This window comes from Cricetulus griseus, chromosome X (assembly GCF_003668045.3).
Source record: "Cricetulus griseus strain 17A/GY chromosome X, alternate assembly CriGri-PICRH-1.0, whole genome shotgun sequence".
Taxonomy (NCBI): Eukaryota; Metazoa; Chordata; class Mammalia; order Rodentia; family Cricetidae; genus Cricetulus; species Cricetulus griseus.
Window position 1 is genome coordinate 97,395,859 of NC_048604.1, and position 13,662 is coordinate 97,409,520.

The following is a 13,662-nucleotide window of genomic DNA, read 5'->3' on the forward strand; positions in this document are numbered from 1 at the left end:
AATGGTTTCTAAAGAGGCTGCATAACAGAATCACCTTGGTGGGGGTGATTTCTCCTGTCCAGTCCTCTCTATCTCCTCCTTCCTCTTTCTCCATCCTACTCTTGCTTTTAAACTTCAAATGACCTTAGTGTTTGGGAAACACATTTATAGCAGCATCAGCTTCAGCAATCTACTGATTTCTCTGTTGCAACATTAAACAAATAAGCTCAGGATGATAGGTAGCCAATCATAAGAAACATTATTTTCAGTCTAAATATGCAAGAGCAATAATAATAAAGAAAGCAGAAACTTCATTCAAATCCTCATAACCAAAGATCTAAATAACAATGCTTTTTGAAGCCACTTGATCTTTAACATGGTTCATCTTACTTTGGTGATGGCTCCATTTGGAGAGCTAAAGGGGGCTGGCTAGAGAGATGGCTCAGCAGTAAGAGGGCTTACTGTTCTTGCAGAGGGCATGAGTTCAGTTCCAAGCACCCACATGGCAGCTCACAACCATCTGTAATTTCAGTTCCAGGGGATCCGACAACCACTTATTGAACTCCATGGGCACTGTACACACATAAGGTACAGGCACAGGCACGCGCACACACGCACGCACGCACGCACACACACACACACACACACACACACACACACACACACACACACACCACCTCCTCTTAAATAAATAAATAAATAAATAAATAAATAAATAAATAAATAAATAAAATATGTTCGGAAACCCAGGCCCAGACATTCTCTATGGTTTCCCAGTCACATTTCTACTTCTCCCAGAAATGGACCAGCACAACTTCTACTTTTCTTCTGCTTGGAATCTACTCCATGTTTAACAAGTAGCTTCTTGGTAGGGAAGAGGTATAAAGATATTTAAGATTAACACTTTGGTAATGGAAAATACCAACTGTGGGCTTCAGGTTAATTCACCTTATGAGCTCCTTACTTTACAAAGAAAGCATAGGAGTTTATCTGAATCACTGAAATTCTAAGGTGTCCTAATTTTATACTTCTAAATTCAAACTGAGTGAAATCTAAAGTCAGCCTTTTCTGAAGAGAGGGAAATGGTGGAACATCTAAGGCTTCTTGTAACAAAATACAAGCCAAGGTTCTAGAGAAACGAACAGACACACTATCACAGACATAATAATCTTCAAGTTACCAAACAGCTGAGGTTTTTTAATTTAGAAATGATTAGACAGCGAATACATTAAAATGGTTTTCTCCTACCTGTATCCTCAGCCACGTCCTTTGGTAAGGGTTCATTAACAGTACTTTTCAAAGCTAGTAGTATTTTGTTTCATGTTTAAGGAAGAAGAAAGAGAAAGGAGAAGAAAAAGAAAACAAAGGCCTTTTAAATTTTTATTTCTGGGATAAAAGATATTAAAACAAATAATCCCTATCCATCAGTTATAAAAGTGTTACAACCCTCTAGAAGTTGCTATAGAATTTCTAGAATAAACCTCATAGAGCATGGAAACAGGGTCTCCACCTACAGAAGGAAAAACTATTTTCAACTTTCTAAAGAGACAGCCACTAGTGGTTAGGAGGAGTATTACCAAAAAGCATCCCAAATTTCTCCCACTTTCCTTCCTAACAGCCAAATCAATGATGAGAGAATGCTTGGAATTTAAACCCAAGCTTCAATATTCTTAGAGCTTTGCAGCCAACACAAAATTCACAAGTTAGTAAAGTGATCAACAGCAGATAATGTCTAGCTCCACTTGAATTTCCTAAACAAACATTTAAATAGAAAGCAAGACACCATCAGTGCTTAATGGAAACCTTTTTCATGTTTAATGTCTCTGTGAGGCTGAATTAATGGCAGGGCTCAACAATAAAACCTGAAATGGCTTCCCTTCAGACAGGCTTCTCCCACTTGTGAGTGGTGAATTGATATAACAGATGGAATACTGGCTTAAGACAGAAAATCTTGGTTCCTGTCCCAGTTCTTTTTCTTCTTGTACAAGTAGATGATTCATGCTGCCTGTCTGAGCTCAGTTGCTTATTTCTAAATGTTAAGTGATTTCAAAAACATTAGTTTTGTGAGGTCTGTAAAAAGACAGTATGTGAGGAAGGACTTGGTAAATTACAAAAGGATCACACAAAGTACAGGGTTCAGAGGATAGGGTCCTGCCTGCACTTCTGGATACTGCAGGCAAATTAATCCCCATGCCTGAGGGTATCTCTAGCACTGAACACTATGCTGCATGCCTTCTCAGCTACCCAGTAAAACAAGGATATTGAAACCAGGCTCCATATCACACCTCCATAACCACTGGAACAATGAGAAATACATAAAGCTTTAGGATTGACACACTGTATGAAAGAACGAACTTCTTCATGGATTAGACCTGTATGCAAATGTACATTTATGGTAGTTTATTTTTTCAAATCATTTATACCAACACTAGATATTAATCGTCCAATTCTTCTTATTTCCTAACTATGGGACCAGAATCCAATGTAAGGTGTCAAAGTACCCTAAGATTAACAATGACCAATGAATTAAGGGGACTCAGAAACTGAAGCTCATACTACAACTTGTGAATTACAGGCTTCTGACAACAGTTTAAACTACACAATCTATCCAAATGAGTGTACATTCTGAGCACTGCCTCATATGATTTGGAAGCTGTTCCAGGAGAAATAGATGAGGAAATATAGGAAGGTATGCCTATAAGAATAAAACTAATTCTTTTCATACCTTGTTTGTCATCACCAGTAGTCACATCTTGGGTAGGAACAGGAAAGTCAGCCATGTCTTTAGCAGATGTCTTCTTGGAAAAGAAAATTAATTATATGGTTTGAAATAAAAATCAAGTGATAAGCACACATGAATATATGTCTTAAAGGTTATAGTTCATGTCAAAATTTATGTCTTCAGTAAGTCCTAACATTTAATACTATTTTATTAATTTGGTTTCCTGATGAAGTAAACGTGCACTAAAATGTTTATATACATAGAGGAAAGAAATAGGTTTGAGAAACATGGAGATTCATATTAAGGCATATTATTGAATCTTCCATTAAATTTGAATCTTGAGTAGGATTCAACCAGAGTTTTTGTTTGTTTGTTTGTTTTGTAAAATTTGTCTAGTCAACCATCACTAACCTGCCCTTTATAAACTTTTTCATGCAAAGAGGGTATGATAATGAACCCATAGTGGGAATATCTGCCAGGATCTGTAGTGATATTCAGCCTCCTTGTGAAAGAATTAAAAAACTTACTGATGGGCAAATAAAAAATGCCCCTAAAGCTGAGCACAGTTGCACACACCTTTAATCCCAGTACTCGGGAGGCAGAGGCAAGCAGATCTCCGTGAGTTTGAAGCCAGTCTGGTCTACAACTCAAGTTTCAGGACAGTCAGGGCTGGATAGAGAGACCCTGTCTCAAAAAATACTCCTGACTCATAGATGAGTAAAGTTCTAATAAGTTGAATACACAAACTGGTCACATATGAATTGTTTTAAAATAGTGTAAAGTTTACTAACTATAAATTTCCAATAAGCTCCACAAATATGTACTCTAACTATAGCAATATATAGTATGCTTAAAATTTTCACAAAGAGAAGATCTTAAATATCTACTGAAACCAAGCCACAGTGTGAGGTGATGGGGGAACTATGTGGCTTTGACTGTGGTTAACTGCTTCACAATCTGTGTGTGTAAACCTCTATACGTGTATCAAAACATCATAAACATGTGAAATTATATTGGTCTACCCCAAAACTGGAAAATATGTACTCTAAGGCCTCTACTGTGATTAGAGGACAATATCTACTCATATTTGTGTTATGTTTGTATGCAAACTCTGGAAGAATGGCTAGGTAGGTGGAGAAATAAGTGACAGGATGACTTGTCACCAAATGCACTTTGTTATTACATACATTTTAAACATATTTGAAACTTAAGAGATAAATTTTAAAATGCAAAGGAAGGTGATTAAATTCATAGAGGTATTTGGTATCCAATGGTGAACTTTAGTCTGCATCTCAGAACTCAAACAACCACAGAGATAACCCATGCTTCTGGTTTTCAATTGTACTTGGCGGGAACCTGATCAAAAGTCTAACAATCCACATCTAGGTGACTCTTTAAGTGTTAATATTGCTTTTATGGACGGGTGGTGGCACACACCTTTAATCCCAGCACTCAGGAGGCAGAGGCAGATGGATCTCTGTGGAGTTTGATGCCAGTCTGGTCTACACAGTGAGTTCCAGGACAACCAAGGTTAAACAGAGAAACCTCGTCTTGAAAAACAAAAAGCAAATCGTTTTTACAAGATAATGTAATATATATATATATATTAACTCATTTTAAAGTAAAAAGATTTTGTTTATAACTGCAGAGAAATGACTACACAGACAGCTCCTATATCCACTGAGTTATGTGATGAACTAGAAAAAATTTTCTGTGTAGAAAATGGCAAAAATTATAACATTTCCCAGGCTATCCCAATAAATCCATTTAAACCAATAGTAGCCAAATTATACATTCATGGATATTGTTTACATTCTAGGATCCAGAAGAAACTTAGGCCACATTTCTTGAAATAGCCATGTTTTACTTTGTGTACATGATGTTCCAAGTAATCTTTCCCTTCATTTTATTTCTTGAGAAGTTCATATACAAGTGCTGTGTTTATATCATTTCTACCACATACTCTCTTCCTCCAACTCCTCCTATGTCCTCCACTCCTTTCAAACTCATGACCTCTTCTTCTTTCACAATTATTTTATGAACATATGGATATATGATGCAGCCTGCTAAGTCCATCTAGAATTGCTTGTATGTACATGTATTTAGAGCTGAGTACTTACTTGGTACTGGATAACCTATCAGGAATCTTGTCCCTAGAGAAGACTGATTGTCCCTCTCTTAGCAATCATTCATTTCCTATAGCTTTTCATCTAGAAATAATCCAATGATAACACTAGTTGACATTCCAATGTGGAAGAAGGAAATCTCACAAGGCCCTCTCACTTCTTGATTTATACAGTATCATTTTTCTGTAGGCTAATCCATAGTCCACATCTACATTTTAGCCGTTCCTTCTGAAAGGCAGCTAACATGTCCTTAAATCCACTTGGCATTGCATGCTTTCCTATCCTAATAGGTGATTCTCCACACTACAATGAAACCCCCAAAAGTCATTTCCTATTCACCACCTATTACTTATAGTAAGCTATAGAAGAAGTCTTTTTTTTTTTACAGTGCTGGGGATTGACCCTAGAGTCTCATAGCATTCTAGGCAAGTGTTTATGCCACCAAACTATATCCCCAACCTGTTTTTCTGTTTTTCTTTTGAGGCAAGTCTCATTAAGTTTCCCAGGTCAGCCTTAAAATCATTCCATAGCCAAGAATAGTCTTGAGCTTATAATCCTCCAGTCTTAACATAGGAAACAGCTAGCAATACAAATGTGGCCAGGCAATAGTGCATTGCTTTTATTGTCTTCTCCTACCCAGATCGCATTAGAGAAGAAAGTAGTCTAGGGATAAAAAAAATGCAGATAAAAATAAATCCAAATAAATCACCGAAAAATCTTGCTCAAAACACCAAAACAAACAAAAAACAATGGACACAAGATTTTAATAGCTATTAAATACACAAATGGCTAACCAGCACATGAAGAAATGTTCAATATCACTGGTCATTTTCAATGTGAAACTATAATAAGATATACTTGCATCCCACTAGGATGGTTAAAATGAAAGTGGCACAAACAAGGGTTAGCAGGGCTATGAAGAAACTGGAGGCCTCAGACATTTCTGGATGGAGAACTGAAATAAGCAGTTGCTTTGGAAAGTAGTTTTGTAGTTCCTCAGAAGTTTAGCACAGCTATGGTACCATCCAACAATTCCACTAGTAAATGTATTGAAAAGAGAACCAATCATATTTGTCCACACAAAAATTTACCCATGTAGGTTCATAATTGCCAAAATATTCAACAAGAACTAAACAAAATGTGGTATATCCATACAATCAATACTATTCAGCACAAAAATTAATGAAGTACCCTCAAAACACCATACTAAGTGAAAAATACACTCACAAACCATATATACACTATTATCCTATTTATATGAAATGCTCAGAATAGACTAATCCAGTAAGAGAAAGATTAGTGGGAGCCAGGGAGATGGATCAGTGGGCAAAATCACTTGTTGCCAAGTCTGAAGACCTGAGTTCAATCCTCAGGCCCCACATTGTGAAAAGAAACAACCAACTGCAAGCTATCCTCTGACCTCCATGATGAGGTCATGGTATGTGCACCCACCCCAAATAAATGAATAAATACAATAAGAAATTTGACTAGTGATCATCAGAAAATGGTGGCAGGAAGTGTAGCAAATGGGTGCTAATGAAAACAGAGTTTTAATTAAGAGTGATAAAAATGTCTTGTGCCTACACTTCAGGGATGAGGTAGGCTTTTTAATGATACAGCTGCCTTTGAACAACATCCATACTCCTCACCTGTATTCCTATAAGGAACCCCAACAAACTCACTACTTCACTAAAAAAGTTCTATGATGGACTATGTTGATGGTTGAACTGTGTGCTTTAAATTGGCATGGTATGGTATTTCTTAATAAAGGTATTTTTAAAAAAGAAAAAATCCAGTAATCTAACATACTAACATGGAATATACCTGAAACTATAATCCATATTTTTTTTTAATTTTTATTTAATTTTTGTGCATTGGTGCTTTGCTTGTATGTATGTCTGTGTGAGGGTGCTAAATCCTAGAGTTACGGGACTGGAGAGATGGCTAAGAGGTTAAAAGCAATGACTGCTCTTCCAGAGGACCTGGGTTCAATTCCTAGCGCCCATATGGCAGCTCACAATGGCTATAACTCCAGAGGTTAAGAGCACTGGCTGCTCTTCCAGAGGTCCTGAATTTAATTCCCAGCAATCACATGGTGGCTCACAACCATCTATAAGGAAGTCTGGTGCCCTCCCTCTTCTGGCCTGCAGGCAGAACACTATATACATAACAAATCTTTAAAAAATAAAAATATTAAAGTAAAAAATTGCCATCATAGTAATCATAATAGTGATAATGATGATTGTGGGAATAACAGTAACAATAACCATACCAATTCATATTTATTAAACCATAGCTAAAGATCACTGAGCACAGGGATAATCCATTAATGGTTCAATATCATGGGAACTTGCCAAATTTCTTTGGGAGAATCATCTTCATTTAGTTTAAAGTTTCAAAACCCTGAGGTATCTTTAAATGTGATTTAGGGCCCCTTACACACCTCTCAAACCTCTTTTCAAATTTTTTCAGGTTCATTATACCTTGCTAATGCCCAGCAACTAAATTAAGAGCATTGTCTGTTCTTCCCGAGGACCTGGGTTCAATTCCCAGCACCCACATGGCAGCTTGAAGCTGTCTGTATCTCCAGTCTAAGAGAGTTACAGACCCTCTTCTGGCCTTTGTAGCCACCAGACACACACATGGTACACAGCCATGCATACAGGTAAAACACCTATACACACAAAAATAAACAAATTTTTAAAAAATTATTTACTAAGGACTTAATGCCTAGTTAAAGTAAACAATTTGTCTAGCATTATCTGCCTTTGTTTGGCTATACATAATTTCACATCCAGAAGGTCGCACACACACTCTACTTTTATGAAGAAAAAGAATTATACACATTATTTGGTGTGTATATTTGAAAAGCCAATCCTCAAATGAAGCATGAAAAGAAAATGCTATAAAAGTTTATTTTCCAGTATTTGTGAAGACATAAACTATGAGTTACTTCTACATACATCCTGATAAACATAGGAAGAATTTTTTGTTTTGTTTTGTTTCTGTTTTTTACCTCCATCCGATTCAAGTCACAAGGCTGTTGGTTTGCTGGCATTGACTCAGAATAAGAATCAAATATTGCACACTCCCACTTGGATTTCGGGAAAGCTAGTAGGGAAGAAAAAGAATATGTAAGAATACTTACTACATGGCTGGGTGTTGGTGGCACACACCTTTAATCCCAGCACTCCAGAGGCAGAGGCAGGAGGATCTCTGTGAGTTTGAGGCCAGCCTGGTCTACAGAGTGAGTGCCAGGATAGGCTCCAAAGCTACACAGAGAAACCCTGTCTCGAAAAACCAAAAAAGAAAGAATATTTACTATAGTCATAATGAAATGTCTTATCTGCTAAATATAACACCAAAGTCAGTTCACTCATATGCACTACCTACATTACTATTTGTAGTGAAACAGCATTTGAATGTCCTTTTACAAGCACAATCTAGTATTGCCATTCCCATTCCATACATGCTGAAACTGAGGAGCCGGGAAGGTAAACAACTTACTAAAGTGCATACAGCCAGTTAGTAACTGGCATAGACCAGAACACCTGACAGTCCAGCAGAGGAGTTATTGCTCTTGGAAATGTATGTTACAATATGGTAGCACTTTGACATGTTGGCTATCATATCTTAAGTTTTAATCATACTAAATACAATTTTAATGCAATATTCATAAAGATGGCTTGAATACAAGGAACATTAACTAAAAAAAGTACTTCCTTTCAAATATTGCTAGAAATAAGCAAGACACTAAAATAATATATACCAAACACAACTTTATGAAATATTTATCATTTGTTAGTAGGAATAACAAAAATGAAAGCATACATTCTTACTGACTGAATAATAAAGTAAACTTACAGGTCTCTTCTACCATACAACAGCAAAAGTTACTGTTAGGAAGCTAAGTAACTTGGCATGAGGAAGAAAGCATGTTATATGATAAGCTAACAGCCAGGTTACTTCTTAGGAGCAGATTCTGCCTTACTACTCTATCATGAAGTAATCAACAATGAAATATCACAAGGACTTTCAAAAGTTGCTAATATTACAAAGAGGAAAAGCAGACTAGGGCAGATGATAAATAGAAGTTATAAATCAAATCTGTCGAGACACACTGTTAGGATCAATTTTTAATGAAATGCTTTTTTTAAACTGAACTGAATGTAAAAAACTTGGTTAGTGTCTTTTGTGGGGGTAGTTCAAGACAGGGTTGCTCTGTGTAGCCTTAACTATCCTGGAACTTGATCTGTAGACCAGGCTGGCCTCAAATCACACAGATCTGCCTGCCTCTCACTTCGAGTGCTGGGATTAAAGGCATGCACCATCACTGTCTGGCTGAATTTTATACTTTTAATTTGAGTTTAATTTTGTAGCTCTAGCTAGCCTTGAGTGCACTATTTAGGACAGGCTGGCCTTGAACTCAAAGAGATCCGCCTGCTTCTGCCTTCAGAGTGCTGGGATTAAAGGCATGCACCACCACCTGGTAATTGGTGTCATTTTTTAGCCCTTACTTATCTTCCCACCACTGCTGTTCACTCAAGTGCTAGCTCAGGTACCATTACCATGTGGAAGCAAAGAGAAGGCAGTCCTACATAGGAAGCTAACATTTTTCAAATGCTACAAATGACAATAATTAACAGGTAACTCTCTCCATCCTATCTTCTATCTCTCCAGGTCCACTGTCACATCCCCAGTTTGAGTCCTCCTCTGCTCTTGACTACTCTTGGTCTGTGGTAGGCAATACATAGAATCATTGCAGACAAGAAATCCAATTTTGTTACTTCCCTGCCTAACACAGACCAATGCCATTACTCATGATATGGTTCCTGCTCTTCTATTCTGCCTCATCCTGGCCTCTTCTTTGTTCTATACACCCCAACCACTGTGGCTTGAAAATTCTATCCCTTGTGTGTTCCAAACCCCTTCTCAGTACTTTTCAGCATACCGCTGTTCCCCTCTTCCCAGACCACAGAGAAAATACAGTTCCTCTCAGATAGTAAAGACTCAAAATATTTTAACAAAAATTTTCTCCAGGAATCCACCAAGTCGCTCAGACATAGAAGTATCAAAAAGGGCTCATGGATAGTACACCAAACAATGCAATGTAACCTTACAAGTCTATCCTCTAATTTGGGAAAAGGGATTAGTTCTGTGATTATAAGTAAAATGGTATCTAATATAATTCCTATTACCTTATTTAAAAAAAACAACCTTATAGTTTTGAATTACCTTACCCAAGACCACTAGATACTAGCATGTCTCAAGATGCCAAGCTTGTAGTTAATGCTATAAGATTTATTTTCTATTGACAGTGGGATTCAGCATTTGCTGTCCATAACTGTCCTGAAAAGAGAAGTGACCTTGATTCTAAACTATCCAGAGGTACCAGAAACAGAAGAACAGATGGGTCATACTTCCCTAGACCATCCCTATAACTTGTATTCTAACATATGAAAGTCTGATACAAGTTAAGAAAGCTTCTTCAAATGGCAAGGACTCCCTTATGTCCAGATATCATTTTAAGAAATAAAAGAGTTTGAGGGAGCCATTATAGGTTTAAAGAGAAATCAAGCACTAGGGAGATGTCTGGAGATATACAAAGATGACACCAACTAACAATCTAAGCAACAGAGGAGAGGCTACCTTAAATGTCCTCCACTTATAATGAAATTGAGGACCAACTTATATGCCATAATATAGCCTTCATCCAGCAGCTGGTGGAAACAGAAGCAGAAGCAGACACCCACAGCTAATCACTAAACTGAACTGGAATCCAGTTGCAGAGGAGGAGGAGTGATGAGCAAAGGGGTCAAGACCAGGCTGGTGAAACCCACAGAAACAGCTGACTTGAAGAAGGGGGAGCTCTTGATTCCCAGACTGATAGCTGGGAAACCAGCAGGGGACTACTGTTCCAGACCCCATGAATGTGGGTGTCAGTGAGGAGACCTTAGAAATCTATGGGGCCTCTTGTAGTAGATCAGTACTTATCCATAGCATAGGAATGGACTTTGGGAGCCCATTCCACATAAAGGGATAGTCCCTGAGCCTAGACACACAGGGGTGGGCCCAGGCCCTGTCCCAAAGGATATGGCAGACTCTGAAGACTCCCTATGGAAGGTCTTACCCTCCCTGGGGAGCAGAAAGGGTATGGGATAGGTAGGGTATTAGTTGCCGGGGACAGGGGAGGAGGGAAGGGAACTGGGATTGACATGTAAAACAATCTTGTTTCTGATTCAAATGAAAAATGGAGAAAAAAAAAAGAAATAAGAGTTTGTTATTAGGCCTCCACGAAAAATAAATAGCTAAGGGTTATAGTGTATGATGAGGCCTTACCTGCTTGCAAGTACTCTGGCTGCAGAGTAGGAGGCAGGCCCTCTGGCAGTGGGTAGCCGTTCTTCCTTGCTACAATGAGATGAAATGCAGCACAAAACTCAGGCAAGGTCAGGGCTCCATCACAGTCAGCATCACTGAGTTCCCTAAAGATAAGAGTTGTCATGAGTACCTGTCATGCAGCGTCAGCCTCAAGCACGCACACACAGTTCCCAGATTCCTGCCCATGGCCTCTGGTATCCTCAAAGTTTCCTAAGCAAACCAATGTGAAATCCCAAGGGCCACCCAGAGGAAGAAAACAAGCTGATCTTTAGCAGTATCATCAGTGACACTTTGTAAATGAAAATGGATATTCTTCAGGCTCTCTAATAAGGTCTGTTTTTCAACAATGAGACAAGGCATAGGAAACTCTAGGGAAAAAAGAAAAGTGATGTCTGGGGTTCTGAAGTTATCTGACAGTTGCTCAATAAGTGCAGGCTGCACAGAGTGAAGAGTGCTGGAATTAATGCTGGAAAAGGCCCAAGGAAGTAGAGACTCAGCCACTAAGGAATTCATTCAGAGCATGAACATAGGCACTTCATTGCTGCTTTTTTTCAATTTTAAGGGAAAACCTGAATGTTTTCAAACAGTGTACATTTTGGTAGCAAATCAGTCTGCATGAAAATTTCATCTTAGAGAGCTGGGCATGATGGTACATACCTGTAAGCCCAGAACTTGGGAAGCAAAGGCAGGAGGATCAGAAATTCAAGACTAGCCTACGGCACATAGTAATTTCAAAGCCAGCCTGAAGTACATGGGACTGTTTGAGGACATAGAGACAAGAGATAGGATGGATAAAGGGAAGAAGGAAGAGGGAGGAGATGGAAGGTGGAAAAGGGACAAAGAAAGTGAAAGAGCAAGAGAGAATGAGAGCAGGAGGGAACAGAGAAAGCAAGAGAGCAAGAGACAGAGTGTATATATATAGAAATACAAATAGGGGTTGTGGCCTGTAAAAAAGGGGGAAAGACAACACCTCCTAGTAAATTTGGAGCATTGGGGGCAGGGGAAGAGTAGAAGGGGAGAGGGGAAGGGGAGTGGGAAAAATGTATAGCTCAATAAAAAAGAAAAAATAGAAAAATAAATACAAATAAGTTCAAGAAATACTGGTTGTATCATATTTTAATGTAAAAGCAGCAAGTAGAAAAGGCTGGAACTGGAAAGGACAAACATGAAGAAAGGGAGTCTTGAAAAGGCTTGTCTTCACTTCAGTCACTGTCTCACACTAAAAGGCACAGACTTACTCACTGAGCACAAAAGAAATCCATTTGCCTGGAGAGTGCTGGATGTCTCTACAATTTTGTTCAAATGACTGCAGAACCTAGAAAAGTTGTTGCTGCTATTGATGCATAACATACTGCCATTATTGGTGGGTGGGTGGGTGTGTGTGTGTGTGTGTGTGTGTGTGTGTGTGTGTGTGTGTATATATATATATATATATATATATATATATATATATATTTGAATTTTTGGAAACTTTAGCTGTGCTGTCAACTTTGGAAAAAAGTATCCCAGTTTACCGTTGAGTTGGCATTGTACAAAAATTAACAGCCATATTGGTCTAGAAATGTTGAACTTAATTTTTTTCCATTTATACAGGGGTAACGCACTGTATTAAATATGTAAGGTCTTAAAAAAAAAAGAAGGGATTTTGAGAGCCCATCCCTTGTAAAGGGATGCTCTCTTGACCTGGACACATGGGGAAGGGCCTAGACCTAGCCCAGGATGATGTGGTAGACTTTGGGGAGCACCTTTTGAGGGCCTTATCCTGCCTGGGGATTGAAGGGGGGATAGCTAGGGGCAGGTGGGATGTTGGGGGGAAGGGGAGGGAGAAGGGATTGACATCTGAAGCAAGCTTGTTCCTAATTTGAACTAATAAAATAAAATTTTAAAAAATGCAGAAAAATTGAAAAAAAAAGAAATCCATTTTCCAAAGAACTAAGACCCCTTAAACACCAAATCCGACTGTGTATAGACACAAACATACTTGTATTAGGATAAGTACAGAGATAAGACTTATGTAAAACTGTACTAAAAAGATGCTGCTATTGGAAAAAATATAAAACATCTCTAAGGGAAGTCTGTAACTTTGCTTTGGACCATTTGCATCCTCCTATTCCCCACAAGACTCTTGTTCTAATCCAGAATGCACCAGCCCTGAAACAGCTGCTCCCAGGAGGGAGGTGTCTGGGAACTGCTTCAGATGCTGGATGGAGAGTATGCCATTTAGCCTTCATGCATTTGTCTCAACAAAAAGACAGGAAGCCTCACAGGGTAATGTTAAGCCTGGGAGTTCTGCCAAAACAGACTATATTCTTTTTAAAATGGTCACATTTTTCCTACCCTTGAAATCTAACATAAGGCTTGTTGCAAAAAAAAAAGCCAGACTATATGTATATCACTGTAGAACCTAAATCCAGCTCAAAATTCCAGCTACACTGGTATGTATGGTATGACTGGAAT

General features: G+C 38.3%; 1 protein-coding gene across 5 annotated transcripts in view; it reads right to left on the reverse strand.

Moving 5' to 3' along the window:
- Reps2 (RALBP1 associated Eps domain containing 2) overlaps positions 1-13,662 on the reverse strand; it is a 230,973-nt gene that overhangs the window by 93,970 nt on the left and 123,341 nt on the right. For 3 of the 5 annotated variants that reach the window (XM_027432751.2, XM_027432749.2, XM_035449996.1), the window contains exons 8-11: positions 11,167-11,309; positions 7,844-7,938; positions 2,705-2,777; positions 1,228-1,281 (exon numbers count right to left, since the gene is read on the reverse strand). In XM_027432751.2, coding sequence (XP_027288552.1) covers positions 1,228-1,281; positions 2,705-2,777; positions 7,844-7,938; positions 11,167-11,309 — 365 coding nt within the window. The remainder of the gene's footprint in view (positions 1-1,227; positions 1,282-2,704; positions 2,778-7,843; positions 7,939-11,166; positions 11,310-13,662) is intronic. The other 2 variants (XM_035449999.1, XM_035449998.1) reach the window with 2 other exon arrangements.